The sequence below is a fragment of the Sus scrofa genome, chromosome 2, assembly GCF_000003025.6.
Source record: "Sus scrofa isolate TJ Tabasco breed Duroc chromosome 2, Sscrofa11.1, whole genome shotgun sequence".
NCBI classification, from domain to species: domain Eukaryota; kingdom Metazoa; phylum Chordata; class Mammalia; order Artiodactyla; family Suidae; genus Sus; species Sus scrofa.
This window is the reverse complement of record NC_010444.4, coordinates 9735141-9750550: the sequence shown is the minus strand read 5'-3', so window position 1 is coordinate 9750550 and position 15410 is coordinate 9735141. Positions and strand designations below refer to the sequence as shown.

The following is a 15410-nucleotide window of genomic DNA, read 5'->3' as shown; positions in this document are numbered from 1 at the left end:
AGTCCTGTCAACAGGCGAAGAAGAGCATCGTGGACTCTTAGGTAGCCTTCGTTTGGTCAAAATTAACTTTATTTTTGCTTTTTGGGCCTATGCCCGAGGCATATGCAAGTTCCCAGGCTAGGGGTCGAATCAGAACTACAGCTGGCCTATGCCACAGCCACGTGGGATCTGAGCTGCATCTGTGACCTGCACCACAGCTTATGGAAACACTGGTTCCCCAACCCAGAGTGAGGCAGGGATTGAACCCACAACCGTATGAATACTAGTTGGATTCATTTCCACTGCACAACAACGGGAACTCCCTGGTCAAAACAACTTTTTCAGTTTCCCTTCCCTGGGATGTGCTAACAGAATCGGCACACGTGAGGGTACTGATGTTGGGTCTAGTCAGAATGCCTCTGGCAAAGTGGTAAGATGATGATAGAAACAAAAATAAACCATAGATATTGGAGATTTTTTTAAAGGAGGTCAAATGTTAGTTCTGCCACAGTCTATAACCAGAGGCATCTTAACCCACCTAGTCTTGTTTTCTTAGGTCTTTGTTTGAATTCAAGATCACTCATGTTACCTTGTAATGGTCTGAGGTTTTTGTCACTGGTCTGTCCCCCTGTGGCAAGGGGATACTACACTGGTCTAGGCTAGGGAGAGAAGGCCACAGTGATTGAGGAGCTTTGAGGACTGGGACTCTTTCAGGAAGCCACTAGGGGCAGGTGGGGCAGCTTGGGCCCGAAGCCAGATGGCCTGATAGGCTGGGTTCAGCACCTCTTTTGGAGTGAAGAACTCTTCAATTCTGCCTCCAGTTGTTCTCCCCAAGACTGTTTTAAACCAGGGTCCCCCCAAATGGGAAGGGGGGTTCCCCCCTTCTGTTGTGTATGTCTGTTTTTTTTTTTTTTTTTTTTTCCCTCTTTGCCATTTCTAGGGCCACACCTGTGGCATATGGAGGTTCCCAGGCTAGGGGTCGAATCGGAGCTTTAGCCGCTGGCCAGAGCCACAGCCAACACAGGATCCAAGCCGCGTCTGCAACCTACACCACAGCTCACGGCAACGCCGGATCCTTAACCCACTGAGCAAGGCCAGGGATCGAACTCGCAACCTCATGGGTCCTAGTCAGATTGTACAACCACTGGGCCACAATGGGAACTCTGTGTGTGTCTGTTTTGACAAACCTCTGAGTCACCAGGACAGCCTTTTCCGTAGGTGGCGCCTCCAGCCCCACCAGCAGCCTTTAGGACCCTCAGCTCCCTCAGCACCGTTTTCATCTCCTCATTCTTTTCCTCAAAGAAATGTGACTTCTCCCAGGACTCTGCTTTTTCCTTCTTGCTTGAGATTTTCTCCTTCCAGTGTCCACAGTGCTCCATATGCTTTGAGAAGATGCTGTTGAGCAGGCAAAGGGCTGTGGTCGTGGAATGGAGGGTACTGAATGTTGATAAACCCTGGGAGTTAAGGCCAGATGCCTGGGCACAGTCCTGTGTTCTGTCTCTAGAGATGGGTTAAACTGTTTCTATCTTTTAAAAACCAGGAGATTGAAAAAACCATGTCAGCATTAGACTGATACACTTTAAAGAGATTCTCCTGTGTTATCCTACCTGGTCTTGAACAGACAAAGACACGAGGACACAGCTGCCAGAATATGCTGAAGGGTAACAAGGATGATCACAAAACTGCTGGTTTTTTGGTTTTGGGTCCTTTGAGGGCTGCACCTGCTGCATATGGAGGTGCCCAGGCTAGGGGTCGAATCAGAGCTGTAGCCGCAGCAATGCAGGATCCAAGCTGCATCTGTGACCGACACCACAGCTCAGGGCAGTGCCAGATCCTTAACCCACTAAGCGAGGCCAGAGGTTGAACCTGCGTCCTCATGGATCCTAGTCAGATTCTGCTGAGCCACCACGGGAACTCCACACACTGCTGTTTTTTATCTTCCTATTTCTGGTCAGAACTATGAAGTCATTTTCAACCCACGGCTCCTATGTAAACGCAATGCTATAACGTAGTTTAGGTTATAGAAAATTCCTTAGGGCCCTCATGTTCTGTAATGACTGAACCCTGTGACCGGCAATTCACTGCCTCCCAGCTTGGGCACTTGGGCTCACTGCTATTTTAGGAAACTTGGACTTAGAGGTAGAGGAGCAAAGGGAAACTGCTGGGAGCCCCCATTTGTTTGTATGGAGATGAAGTGCCCCATTTGCCCGCTTGCCCACGGAGCAGGAAGTAGCCTCCCCAGCCTAGGAGTGTTCTGTCCCTTTGGTGGTGGTTACAAGAGGTGAATCCAAATCAAAAGCGGAAAGGATTTTTAATGGCCAGGACTCTGCTGGCTGTTGTGGCGAGACCTGGGACCTCCTGCTCCCGTGGTACATGGGGTGGAGCCTGAGACCAGATCCAGTGGCACGGGGATCCTTCAGGGCCAGATGCCTCCACCACTGCAGCCCTAGCCTTTGCCTTTCTTGCTTCTGAAAGTGGAAAAACTGCTTCTCCAGGACCCTGAGGCAGGCAGGAGTCGCACCTAGCCCGACTGAGCCAGGCCTTGAATTCTAAGCCCTAATGCTTCCTTTGTAAATCTTGCTCAGAAGGTTCAGCTGCTGTCTTCGTCCAGCCTGCAAACCTCCGAGGTTTGTGACTGAGGGCGGAGAAGGCATTGAGAGGTGGACAAAAGGGATGAGCCCCCCTTTCCTGAGTGGGATTTTAGTGCTAAATCGCTTCCTGGGAGTTCCCGCTGTGGCACAGTGGGTTCAGAAGTCAGTGTTACTGTGGCTCAGATTCGATCCCTGGCCCAGGACCAGGAGAGTGCAGCCAAAAGGAAGACAACCATCACCTTGCTGATTTCTGGGCTCAGTGGACCCTCCCTATTCTAACACCCTCCTGACTCCCTCTTTGCTCACAGACCAGACCATCTGCATCTGCCCAGCGGAAAAGGAGACCACTCATACCTCTGCCCGGCAGCTCCATCCCTCCTTCCGGGGGGCGCCTGCCTGTTTTCCCCACCCCTGTTTGGGTCTTAGATCCCTGCCTGGAAGATAAAGGGGAGGGGTTTGAGTCACAGCCTTCATCTCAAACCCATCCCCTCTGAATACTAGGATGGTAGTGGCATTGTCCCCAAGCCCCACTCTGTTTTGGCTCCAAGGCTCTTCTTCCAGATGGGAGGCTGCTGTTACTGGTGAAGATAGGCATCCAGCCAGAGTTGCCCGGACTCCTTCAGTGAGCTGTGGGGGCAAGGTGGGAGCAGGTGGTGAGGGAGGCAGGGCAGAGTGGAGCCTCAAAACCAAGCCAGCCCCCAGACGTGTAGCCGCAAGGCTCTTCCGGGGCATGGAGGCCGTTCTCCACGGTGGGAGGCCCCATCCACTTGAGCACTTCCCTCCCTTCACTGCTGAGAAAGAGCCTGGGCTGTGGCACCAAGAGCAAAGGCCTGAACTGGCCAAAGACCAGTAGCGCGCCCTGCCTCTGCCTGGGTGACCTCCGTCCCAGACGACCCAGGGGAAACCTTCCTGTTGCTCCCACCCCACCTCCCTGTCCCCTTCCCGGGCTCAGATACTCACTGGACAATGTCGGCGAAGGCCGAGAGCAGGGGCTTGGACTGGTACTCTATACCATGCTTGGCACACAGGGACTGCACCAGGGGAGCCACTTTGTGGTAGTTGTGTCGCGGCATCCTGGGGAAAAGACTGCAGGGGGACCAGGGGGCAGTCAGTGGCTCCAGCTTCTCTGCCCGCTCCCCCTCCCCCTCCTGTGTGGACCCTCCCCAGGTCCCTGCCTCCCAGGTCTCCCTACTCACTGGTGCTCAATCTGGAAGTTGAGGTGGCCACTGAACCAATCATTGAAGGCCGACTTGTGGACGTTGCACGTTGCCCGGACCTGGAGGAAAAGGTCGGGGGGAGCATGGCTCTGGGTACCGGATGGACGGCCAGGCCAGCCCTCTCCAGGCAAAGCTGGCCTGTCCCTGGCGCCTCCCTTCTCCACATGGTGCCAGGAGAGAAGCTTCACGCGAACGAGGCAAGATTTAGGACCCTCTGTTGTTACTGGCGCCTGCCCCTTTTATTCGTTGTGTTATGCCCAGGCCTTCCAAGTGACTCCCTCACCTGCATGGAGAACCAGTCCACGTTCCGGTCGTGATCGATGTGCATGGGGATGTGGTTCATCTGTGTCACCCACACGAACCAGTTGCTTTCTAGGAACCTGGTGAATATGGCACCCGGACAAAATCAGTGCAAGCAGGGCCCTGCGTTCTTACTCTCCCCGCCTCAGATAACTGCTCCAGCCCGGCCACCTTCCCAAGCTGATGCCAGGAGCGCCTCCCGCTCGCTGCAGCCCAGCCCCAGCCCCAGCCGAAACTGGTCGCTCCCCAACCTCTGCTGCTCTGCGCCGGTCCCTGCTCCCCCATCAGATCCTACCTGACCAGGAAGAGGAGGCCCAGGGAGCCCTTCAGCCCCAACAGTGGCACATAAGTGAGGAAGATGCGCACATAGAAGGACGTCATCCAGGCCAAGTCCTGCGGGGACAGGCAGAGCACTGAGACGGCACAGAGCGCCTCTCCTCTCACGGCACCCGTTTCTTTGTGTGGAGCAGCCATGCCCTCCACCCCTCTTGCACCCCCCACCCCCCCAGCCCTCCTTGCCTGTTTCCTTCGCAGGTCAGGTCTCTCTGCCTCCAGTTCCTCCCAGCCCATCTCCATCCAGCATCCTGTCCCCATGCTGCTAAATGACTCTGTCCCTGCCAGTGCCCTGATCAAACTGCCAATCGGTTTTCTGCATCACACCCTCCCGAAACCCGAGGCCTCCACCACACGTCCAGTGGCCAAATTCACCCCTTAATCCCCCGCTTCTCTGCTGAGAGTTCATCCCCACTCCCCCACCTCTGCCTGTCCTCCAAGGCCAGCTGGAAAAGTGACTTTACAAAGTCTTTTCTGATGCCTCCCATCCAGCCAAATGCAGTCAGGCCCCTTCTGGAATCCTTTCTGCCTGCACCTGTTCTCTAGTGTGAACCACAGCCTGCCTCATCAGAAGTTCCCTGAGGGCAGGTGCCGTCCCGTTCATCTTCTCCATCCCCTGCCTGGCACCTGGCTTTATCCCTGGCACTGTAACCTCAGGAGGTACTCGCTGAATGGATCAGGGTGCCAGGAGACAGGTTGCCCACTGAGCCCTAATCATCCCACCTAAAGTACATGGGGTTTGGGGGCCATGGATACTTACCACCCACTTCTTCCTCTTGATAACAAAATAGAAAATATACCACTGGAAGTAGGCAGGCAGCAAGGCTGGGGGCCCAACTGGGGAGGAAACGGAGACAGGGGAGGAGGTGTGAGCAGCATGAAGGTCACTGAAGGGCCAGCTGGTGCTGGATAGATGGCCTCCAGCACAAGGCTGCCCCTTGGCCCCCTCCTGCTGCCCTTCCAGCTGCCTCGGCACACCTCAGACCACTGGAACCAAGTGGCACCGGGGACGGGCATGAATGCAAGCCCGAAGAAAGCAAAATCTCCCGGGAGGCTGAAGGAGGAACGTGGCACCCTTCTCCAGGGGAAGGGGACAGCAGGGGAAACAAGCTCCATGCATGGAACCTGCTGTGCTCCCAGAACTGCCCCGTCTGCAGCCCAGCCCCTGCCAGGGGCCTCCCTCCTGGCTCTCTGCCTGTTCTTGAGGTTCTCTGCCCTGTGTTTCAGCTGCTTCGCCTGTGGGTGAAGGGACAGGAACAGGAAAGTGTCTGTGTGGAGCAGGGGGAACCCTGCTGACCGATCCTTCACGGGCTGAGAGCTCACTTCCCTCGACGAGGGGTGGAGCTTATGCACCTGAACTGAAGCAGCCCAAAGGCAGGAGTTCGCTGTGGCAAAGGGAGGAGAAGCCTCTCTTAGAATTGGGAATTGGAGTGGCTCCCGCCTGCGTGCCGCCCGCTTTCTTTCCGCATTCCTTCTCTGCAGGGCTGATGTTACCTCTAAGGCCCTGCATTACAGTGCCCACCCACGCTGCTTCTACCTTGTGTGCCAAGGATTCTAACGCCCACTTCTTCCCATCATTTCTGTTCTGCCCTTCAGTCCCCCCCCCTTCTCCAGTAGGGATGGTTGGTAATAGGCAGTTAAGATAAATTCCTTTGAACTAAAATGGGATCAACGGAATCATTCCCTCCTTTCCCTTAAAATTTTGAATTTAAATAAAACGAAAAAATGAAAATTTAACAGTTTCCGTTGTGGCTTAGCAGGTTACGAACCCAACTAGTATCCACAAGGACGCAGGTTCGATCCCTGCCCTTGCTCAGTGGGTTAAGGATCTGGCGTTGCCGTGAGCTGTGGTGTAGGTTGAAGACACAGCTTGGATCCCGAGTTGCTATGGCTCTGGTGTAGGCCCGGCAGCTGTAGCTCCGATTGGACCCCTAGCCTGGGAACCTCCATGTGCCTCGGGTGCGGCCCTAGAAAAGACCAAAAAAAATAAAGTAAAAATTAAGAAAAAAATTGAACTTTTAAAGGAGTTTTAAAGAATTTAGGCATTGTGGAGACTTTTAAAGCTGGGAATATACAGACTTCTTCAGAAGGAGCTTAGGACAACCACAGAAATGTTTTCTCCTCTTCAGTTCCTTTTGGGTCCAGTCTGCCCACAGCTAGTCTACCTTTGTCCCCCTGGGGACTGGACCGTGTCCTACTGGGTCACTTTGGCCCTGGTCTCTGTTTGAGAGGTTTAAAGTGAGGTTTCAGGCTTAATCGGGATGGCCCCCCACCACTCGGCTCCTTTGAGGAAGACAGGGTGGGGCTAGAGGACCTGGTTTGCCCCCAGCACAAGTGACCCAACGTTAGCCTAATAAGGCTTGCCTTTGCCCCTCGGGAAGGAAGACTGCCCCCTGGTTCCAGACGCAGCCTTAGCTTGGAACCCCAGAACCCCTGGAGGGTCATGACCTCCTCACATCCCTTCAGCAGCCCCTGTGGAGGCAGCCCCCAGCGTGGGAGGAGGACACTCACTCAAGAAGAAGTATTTGTGCTGGTGGTTGTATGGCATGTACTTTTTCTTCTGTTTCCCAAGCTGTGAAGCAAAGCAAGTTCAGGTCAGCGCGCACAGGCCAGTCACCCCCTCCCCTCCCCTGTGACCCTGGCTCTTCTCCACCCGGGAGCGGAGGCCTGCTTGCTGCAGGGGCTGGCAGCTTGTTGGCACTATCAGCGGGCCCAGCCTGCCCTCCAGCCCCTGGGACACGAAGCCGGGGCTGCAATGAGCCCAGTGTGGCGCCACACCGTGGATGCTGCTCGGCGGCCCGCACCCGCACGGAGCATGCGCACCACAGAGCCTGCAGGGACTCCCGCATCCGTCCGGAGACACCCCTGCCAGCCTTCCAGGTCCCTCCCCCTCCCCTCCTTTTTTCTCCACCTGGTACTTTTTTGACATCAAGGGCTCCGTGGACACCCATTTTTGCCCCTATACAGGCCAGCATCCTCTCTACATCCGGCCCTTATTTGTCTAGAAAAATCCTTTGGTCTCTTCAGACTTCCACATGAACTTTATAAAATCCCTTGAAAGCCAAGTTTGGCAAATATTTGTGGAAAGAATACCAAGAACAACTTGGCAACCTGAAGGTTCTGGCAAGGTTTTTCCCCCATGGGTGGTGGTGATTTTGCAAACCTCCCTGCTGCAGAGACCAGATGGGGCTGCCAGGCCAGCCGGTCAGCCTGGGGCTGCCAGCGTGTGCGCATGGAAATGTGACAGCAAAGCTCTATGCCCTTGTCTGATGGCTCCTGCTGCTGCTCACGCTCCTGTCAGTTCTGGTGGCCAGATGACCTCGGCACAGGAGGAACTCTACCCCAGGGCAGAATGCCAGCTCCTTCTTTCATGATTCTTCCCACTGTTTCGACAGGTCACTTACTGAGACCTTATCCGGGGCAAGGCACTTCTGCTACATGAAGCAGTCTTTCTATGTTAATTGATTCATTCAACAAGTATTTACTGAGCCTCTGCCATGTGCCGGGCACTGCACACACGGGTATGAGAACACAGAGGAGAATAACCCCAAATGCCCCACCCCCCCCACCCTGTGGAGTTTATAATCTGAGGAGAGGAAGCTGGTGATAAATTTGTAGAGCTCAAGGTAAGCTCAGATTACAAGCAGGAAAACATGACAAAGTGAAGGAAAATATGCCCGTTTTGGCTGGGCAGTCAGATACAGCCGCCCTGGGCCCTGAGACCTGAGGAGCCAACAATGACACTTAAAGCAGAGGGAACACCAGTCTGGGATGTTTGAGGGACAGGAAGAAGGCCAGTGCAGCTGGGAACATAAGCAACAGAGGAGAGTGGTTGATAAGGCCAAAAAGCTAGGGGATGGCTGAATCATGTAGGGCCTTAGAAAGCCCTCAGAAGGCTCAGTAGGAGTGCCTGGATTTTATTCCAATGGTGATGGGAGGCCCTGAACACCTTCCACAGGTGTGGGATTATCTGCTTGGCGCTTTAAAGCCTCACTCTGGGAGTTCCCGCCGTGGCTCGGTGGTAACAAACTCGACTAGAATCCATGAGGATGCGGGTTTGAGCCCTGGCCTCGCTCAGTGGCTAGGGACCCGGTGTTGCCATGAGCTGTGCTGCGGGAAGGCCCAGGAGATGAAGCTGACGAATGGTGAACTGGGTGTGCTTTGGAGGCAGTAAGGCTTGTGATGAACCAGAGGTTTCGGTGAATTTGTCCCATCCCCAGCAGCATTACCTGAGAGGAGGAAGCTGGAGGAGCAGCACCTGTCTTGTCTGGTGGGGTGGGTGGGCAGAACTCTGGCCTCCTTATTTGGGGGCGGTTAGGGAAGGGAGCCCTTCCACTGGCTGCCTCCTTGAATGACAGTCAGATGCCATTACGATCTCAACTCTCAGAGGCCAGAAAAGTTGTACTTAGGGTGAGACGCCCCCCGCACTTCCTTGTTCTCCTGGAGAGCAGGAGGCACTGAGGTGGATCGGCCCAGAGACTGATGTTCCATCAAACTGGACCCAGTGAGACTGAACTGAAACTGAAGCGTCAAGCAGCCTGTAGCCCACACATTTACTAACAGCCTATCCTCAGCCTCATAACTAGGCCCCCCCCAAAGAAGTTATTTTGGTCCCAGATCATTCTCTATTTTTAGTGTCAGCAGATAGGAATTTCCTAAAAACCCTAGTACCAAGAAGCAACAGAGGCTTCTTTGAGACAGTGGTATGAGAAGATTCTCTTCCACCTAAGATAGCCATCTTTTTTTTTTTTTTTAATCCTCTATACTGACAACAGAAGCGCCACCAAGAGCCTCATGCTCTGCTCAATAAAAAACCCACACTGCCCTCTAAGGAGCCACCTCTAATAGGGAGGCCAGGGCTGGCTCATCATTTGCAGTGTTGGGCATGTAGCAAAACCCACAGAAGTCCCTTTTTAGGAAGTGGGAAAATGAGGACCTTGAGACCAGGTGAGACACAGGCCTCCAGGTAGGGGCTCCCGGTGCTCGGACAGTCAGCGCTGCCAGAGCCTTCCACAGGGTTCTCATGGTCAGAGGAGAGGAGAGCCGGGCTCTCTCGAACTCATGACTGGAACCGAAATGTATTTAACGACAGTTTAATTCCTGGCATGCTGAAATGTTATCACGTATCAAAGTGGGAGAAGGGACCTGGCAGAAGTGACTACAGCCCAGAGCCTTGGGACAAGGGGTTTTAAGTTAACTTTTCAGACTTCCACTGGCCATTCACACCCTTCTGTTGCCTTATGCTCACTAAAGGCTCACAGATCTCCATTCACCTCCAGGCATTCATCTTTTAGCAGCTGCAATTATTTTATATATATATATAATTATTTTTTATATATAATAATTATTATTTATATATATTATTATATATAAATAATTATTATTATTTATATAATTATTATTTTTATATACTATATATAATTATTATATATATAATTATTATTATTATTATTTTTTTGCTTTTTAGGGCCATACCTGCAGCCTTTGGAAGTTCTTGGACTAGGGGTTGAAATGGAGCTACAGCTGCCAGCCTACGCCACAACCACCACAACACCAGATCCGAGCTGCTGAGCAAGGCCAGGGATTGAACCCACATCCTCATGGATACCAGTCAGGTTCATAACCCGCTGAGCCACAGCGGGAACTCTTTAGCAGCTGCATTATAATTGCTCACAGCCTCAGATAACAAACCCAATGCTGACCACCCTGGATCAGGGTGTGGGGGTGGGATGAATTACTCAGGGAATCTTCTAGGCAATGGGCAGCAGAGGAGAGTGAGCCAGTTTAGGTGTTGGGAGGGGGAAGACTGTGACACAGTCGGATGCCAGTGTAAGAGGAAGGTGTACCGAGTGCAGGGGGCTGACTTTTTAAAAAGCACCTGCAAGGAGGGCTGTCCCTCGCCTTCAAGGCTAAGCAGGCTCAGCACAGCAATCTGGTCATTCTTTGGATCCTCAGCAGCATGTTGTACTTTTCTGCAGTAGCTAATTGCTGACCTGAACTCGCTAGGAAGGACAAGTGACTGTCCTGGGAAGCCTTGTTCACTGCCTGTGGCCTCCCATGACTTCCACACAGCCAGCCAGCCCAGCCCCCCTAGACTTGTGCAGGGCTCACACCCGAGGCCATCCTCCTGATCCAGCAGGGAGGCTGCATCCAAGCTCAGACAGACATCACCACCCTCCAGGCAGCTGCCCTTTGAGGGTGCTCAGACCTGCCCCTGATGTCCACAGCTCAGGATCACCGGGCCTCTGTGTTCCAGTAAGAAGGGTACCACACCAAGGAATAGGAAGCCTGGCTAAGGGGACCTCACAAAGACCTGCCTGATACCTCCACCGATCCCCTGCTCACCTCCACAGAGAGGATCTTCCCCAAGGCAAAGAAGAAGGGGTGCATGTTGATGTCTGGGTCTTTGCAGAAGCAGTTGGGCTTGGCATGGTGCTGGAAGTGCAGGTGGTTCCACCAACTGGCAGGGGCCCCCTACAGAAAATCGGGGTGTGAGTGTGGAAGCCCTTTGATCCCTTCCCCCAGGCAGCCCATCAACTGGAGTTTCCGGGAGCCCCTCCCTGTCCCACTGACCTTCAGGTGGCCAATCACAAAATGATGTACCAGGTGGTTCCACGTAGAGGTGCTGAAGACGGACAGGTGTCCCAAGTCATGCTGCAGCCAGCCAGCCTGGGCCTGGGCGACAAAGGTGAGTGTTGAGAGAGGCCCACCAGCCCAGCATCCCTCTCACTGAACACAGGCACTCAGCCTCCCCGTCTTCCTTCATCCGCCTAGGCCTGTGCACATCAGGAAAGGAGTCAGGAGGTCTCGGTCCCGACTGTGGCTCCGCCACCAACTCCCTGGAGAGCTGAGGTAGATCGCTGTCCTTTGCCTGCTCTTCAGTGTCCCCAACTCTGGAGTTCTGTGACTTCCACTGGACTGAACATCCAGACTACAGAACGAGACAGCGCATGACCAACTCAGGAAAGAAGACTTAGCAAATGAGTTCTGGCAGCCAAGTATTACACTCCAGTGTTGCACTGGGGAGGAAGCTCTTGTGCTTTGCCAAGAAGCCAGGATCTTGGCTCTCGGCACACCTGCACTGTGGCAGAATCTGAACATGAAGTTTCTGAGAAGAAATTCCACAGGAAGAAGGGGACCCTGGGAGGAGGGGCTGGAGAGGCAGTGAGAGAAACGAAGGTACACATGTGGTGATGAGCAGAGAAAAGCCACAGGCAGGGAGTTCCCTGGTGGCTCAGTGGGTTAGGGATCTGGTGTCACTGCTGTGGCTTGGGCTACTGCTGTGGCGAAGGTTGGATCCCTGGCCCTGGAACTTCTGTACGCTGCAGGTGCGGCCAAAAAAATTAAAAAGCCACAGACATATGTTCTCTTTCTGCACCAAAGCTCCTGTGTTGTCCTCAGCTCTGCCCTGCTCAGAGGGCTTCTTGGCCTCCTGAGGGATACAAAGAACTGTCTTCCATGGATGCTGAGCCCAGTGGTGCTCTCGACAAGCCCAGGGCTCTCACCTGAACTGTGCTGAGCAGCACCGCACAGAGGACGAAGGGCACGAAGGAGGTCCCGAAGAGCCAAAGAATGAGCCAGGCAGTAACGTCCAGCAGCAGGATGTGCAGCAGGTGCATTAAGAAGAAGACATGGTTGGGCTTCATGAGCCCCATCCGCTCCACCGTGGCCTGAAGCTCCCGGAACTCATCAGTCAGCTCTTTCTGTAGAAGGGTGGAGAGGGCGAGGGTGTTATCTGCCCCAGATGTAACTCAACACAGCTGGAAACAAGGACCCTCTTAAGCTCAAGGACCTCCCACCGAAGAGCTGAGAAAAGTCCAGAGTCCTAGGTAAAGACACAGCAAGGCTGAGGAAGGATGATGGGAGGAGATGCTGTGGGATCAAGTCTAAGGGCATGTGGTCTTTGGAGTCAAACAAAATTCATTCCTTCAAGACCCTGCTCTGCCGCTTACTAAAGGGGGATTCCTTGGCCATGTTGCTTAACCTCTCGGAGCCTCAGATTTCTTGTCTGTAAATGTGTGAGTATTATATCACGCTTGGCACCGAGTTAAGTGCTCAATAGATAGATAGATAGGTTTCCTATTGAGGATGGCAATGGAAGTGGTGGTGGCCTTGTGAGAACCCCGGCTTCGAAAGCCCTTCAGCCCAGTGACTATGCAGAAGCAGGGCTCTCAAGACTCTCAAGAACTACTAATTAGTTGCCTGTTAACATATCTAGGCCTTCCTTCTACCCTCTGCCCCTCAGCAACCACAGGGTCTCCAAACAGCAAAACAGGGACTCACATTCTTAGTCGGTTCAAAGCTGGGCTGCTCCGGAGACAGTTCTCCAATCAGGAGAGAGCTCATATACTTCCTCACAAGGCCCTGGTTGATGTGGAACGCCACAAAGGGATCCTGCAAGGATGGGGAGAAGGCAGAACAGTGAGGCAGTCCGCCCCTGCCCCCCAGGCCTTCAACTTGTGGAGCGCTCACACCCAAGGCCGTCCTCCTGATCCAGCAGGGACGCTGTACCCAAGTTCAAAAAGACACCGCCCTCCCTTCCCGGCAGCTGCCCTTAGAGGGTATTCAGACCTGCCCCTGCCGTCCACAGCTTAGGATCACCCAGCATCTGTGTTCTCGTAAGAAGGGTACCCCACCAAGGCATAGGCAGCACGGCTAGGGGACCACACAAAGACCTGCCTGAGTTGGTCTTTCCTCTGGATGTCTCATAAAGTGTGATGAAGGCGACTCCCTGTGTCAAACTGCGTTGCTCCCCCTTCCTTCTGCGCTGCTTCCGGTGGGGCTCCATTTTTCCCCTCCCACTCTGAACACCCGCCCGCCCCAGGGTGCTAATTTTGGTTACGCAAGAAGGGGGTCCTCAAAGACTAAAGAAATGGACATCCTGAAAGTCAGACAGCCTCAGGCCCTAAAGGGGAAGCCAGCAGCGAGGAGGGAGCTAGGGCGGAGCCGGCGGCCAGTGGCACCACACATCCGGACCAATCGCGGTCCCGCCACGGCCGGCCCCGGCCCCAAATCACACTGCAGGAAGCCCCGGCGTTGGCTCTATCTACGCATGCGCTAGTCCACACCTTCGCCGCTGCCTGCATTCCCCAGTGGTCACTAGGGAGACAAGCACAAGCTCCGGCCTGCTGCGTCGGAAGGAGGGGCGGGCCCTCACCCGGTTAGGCTCCAACGCGACCTAACGGGAGCCTTAGCGGCCCGAGGCGCGCTCCGGGATGGCAGGGCGAAAGCTGGGGACAGTGTAAGGGGTCACGCCGCTAGGCAAAGGATGGGAAGAAGGATATCGGGAGAGGGGTCTCAGTGAAGCGAACGCTCCAACCTTTGGGTCCCAAGTTCTCCAACCCAGAAGGGAGATGCTAGGCGCTTTAGTTCTGAGAACAGGTTGTCTAGAGAGGGAAGTAGAATGCCGTCTGGGGTGTGCGCTGGCCCAGTGAGGCAGGATGCGGACCCCGCACTGAGCCTCCGGCCCAGGAATGCATTCAGCTGTCCGCTGCCACGAATAGCTGGAGACCCTGGTGGCCTGAAACTGAGTGACCTCCCCACAGAATTCCAGGACCAATCCGGGGCTCCTCGCTCAAGTGTACACTAATGCAGGCCCCCATTTTCAGCCCGCTGCTCTCATTCCTTCCTGTGCACGAGCAGGCACTAGCCCTTTCCGGCCAGTGGCCCCCTCCCCACCCACCCTCTCGTCTTCACCCAGTGAGTGCCAGGTGGCTTCCCATCTCAGCTGTGTCTCTCAGAGCGGTTCCCTTGTTCTTTGTCCTGCTCGCTAGTGTTGTCGGGCACACTCGTTCCAGACGCGGCTGCGGCCCCCTCCCAGCCACCAAGCCAGGTCAGGAATCCCTCTCTTCAGAGTTCCCATCCTGGCTCAGCGGAAACGAATCTGACTGGCATCCATGAGGACGCAGGTTCGATCCCTGCCTGACCTTGCTCAGTGGGTTAAGGATCCAGCGTTGCCCTGAGCTGTGGTGTAGGTCACAGACGGCTAGGATCTGGTGTTGCTATGGCCAGCGGCTACAGCTCCGATTCGACCCCTAGCCTGGGAATCTCCATCTGCTACCAGTGCGGCCTTAAAAAGACTTAAAAAAAAATCCCTCCCTTTGCCGTTGACCCCTCCTCCTTCGGTCTCGGCGGTACAGGAGGCCCCGGGGTCCCGCCTCCCCGCCCCATCCCACCCCAGCCCAGCTCCGGGGCCTGCCCACGCCTCAAAACCGCAGACTCGGGGGCCACATAGTGAGCGTACCGACCCGAGGCTCAGCCCTTTGTTTGGTATGCACGTTGCCGGCCTCCATTCCCACTCCCCAGACTCCATACTCCACTTTTCGCAGGCTCACTCCTGCCCTTGCATCCCATGCCCGCAGCACACCCCATCAATTAGCAACAGGTACGCTCCAGCGCCTCCCGGCTTTTCCTGGAATTAGTGAGTGTTCGGCCTTGACTGCCAAACTTCTTGTCTCGCGCACCGAGTGTCCGGCCCCGGGCGCCGGACCCTGCCTCCTCCCATGCCCAGGTCTGGCAGCGCTCACCGTAGCATCCTGCCCCGCGTAGTGGCTGATGACCCGGGAGCCCCCGGGGTGCCGGCGGGTGAACTTGGTGACGTTGTACACCTTCCGGTCAATCACGAGCCACTGTTCTTTGCCTCTTCCCGTGCGCTGCGCCACCTCCTCCCAGGTGAAGAAGCGCGGGGTCGACCCCTGGACCGGGTTCTCAGGGGCCATTGGGGCCAGGAGATGCCGCGCGCCAGCCGGGCTGGGGCGGTCAGGAGCGCGCACGGGACACGCGGGGCAGCGCGCGCCGGCCTCGCGTGCTCGGGGAGCCGGTCCGCTGGCGCGCACCCTGAGCCCGCGGTCCGCGCGCCGGCTTTTCAGCAACCAAGGCGGTGGGAGCTGAGCCCCGCTGCGCGCGTTCCTATTGGTCCAGCCGCGTGGCGCGGGGAGCGAGTCCCCGCCCTCCGCCGGCCCCGCGCCGGCGGCCGCGGCCGGAGGGTCGG

The 15410-nt window shown here is 55.2% G+C and overlaps 1 protein-coding gene across 1 annotated transcript; it reads right to left on the bottom strand.

The window, feature by feature from the left end:
* Positions 3146 to 15126, bottom strand: FADS1 (fatty acid desaturase 1; the record flags this gene model as incomplete). The annotated part of the gene is given in 12 exon segments (NM_001113041.1): positions 3146 to 3197; positions 3531 to 3656; positions 3767 to 3846; positions 4071 to 4167; positions 4383 to 4480; positions 5181 to 5257; positions 6932 to 6992; positions 10766 to 10894; positions 10994 to 11095; positions 11926 to 12123; positions 12704 to 12814; positions 14947 to 15126. Coding segments are annotated over 12 exon segments (1311 nt in total), but the record flags the coding sequence as incomplete, so codon positions are not given.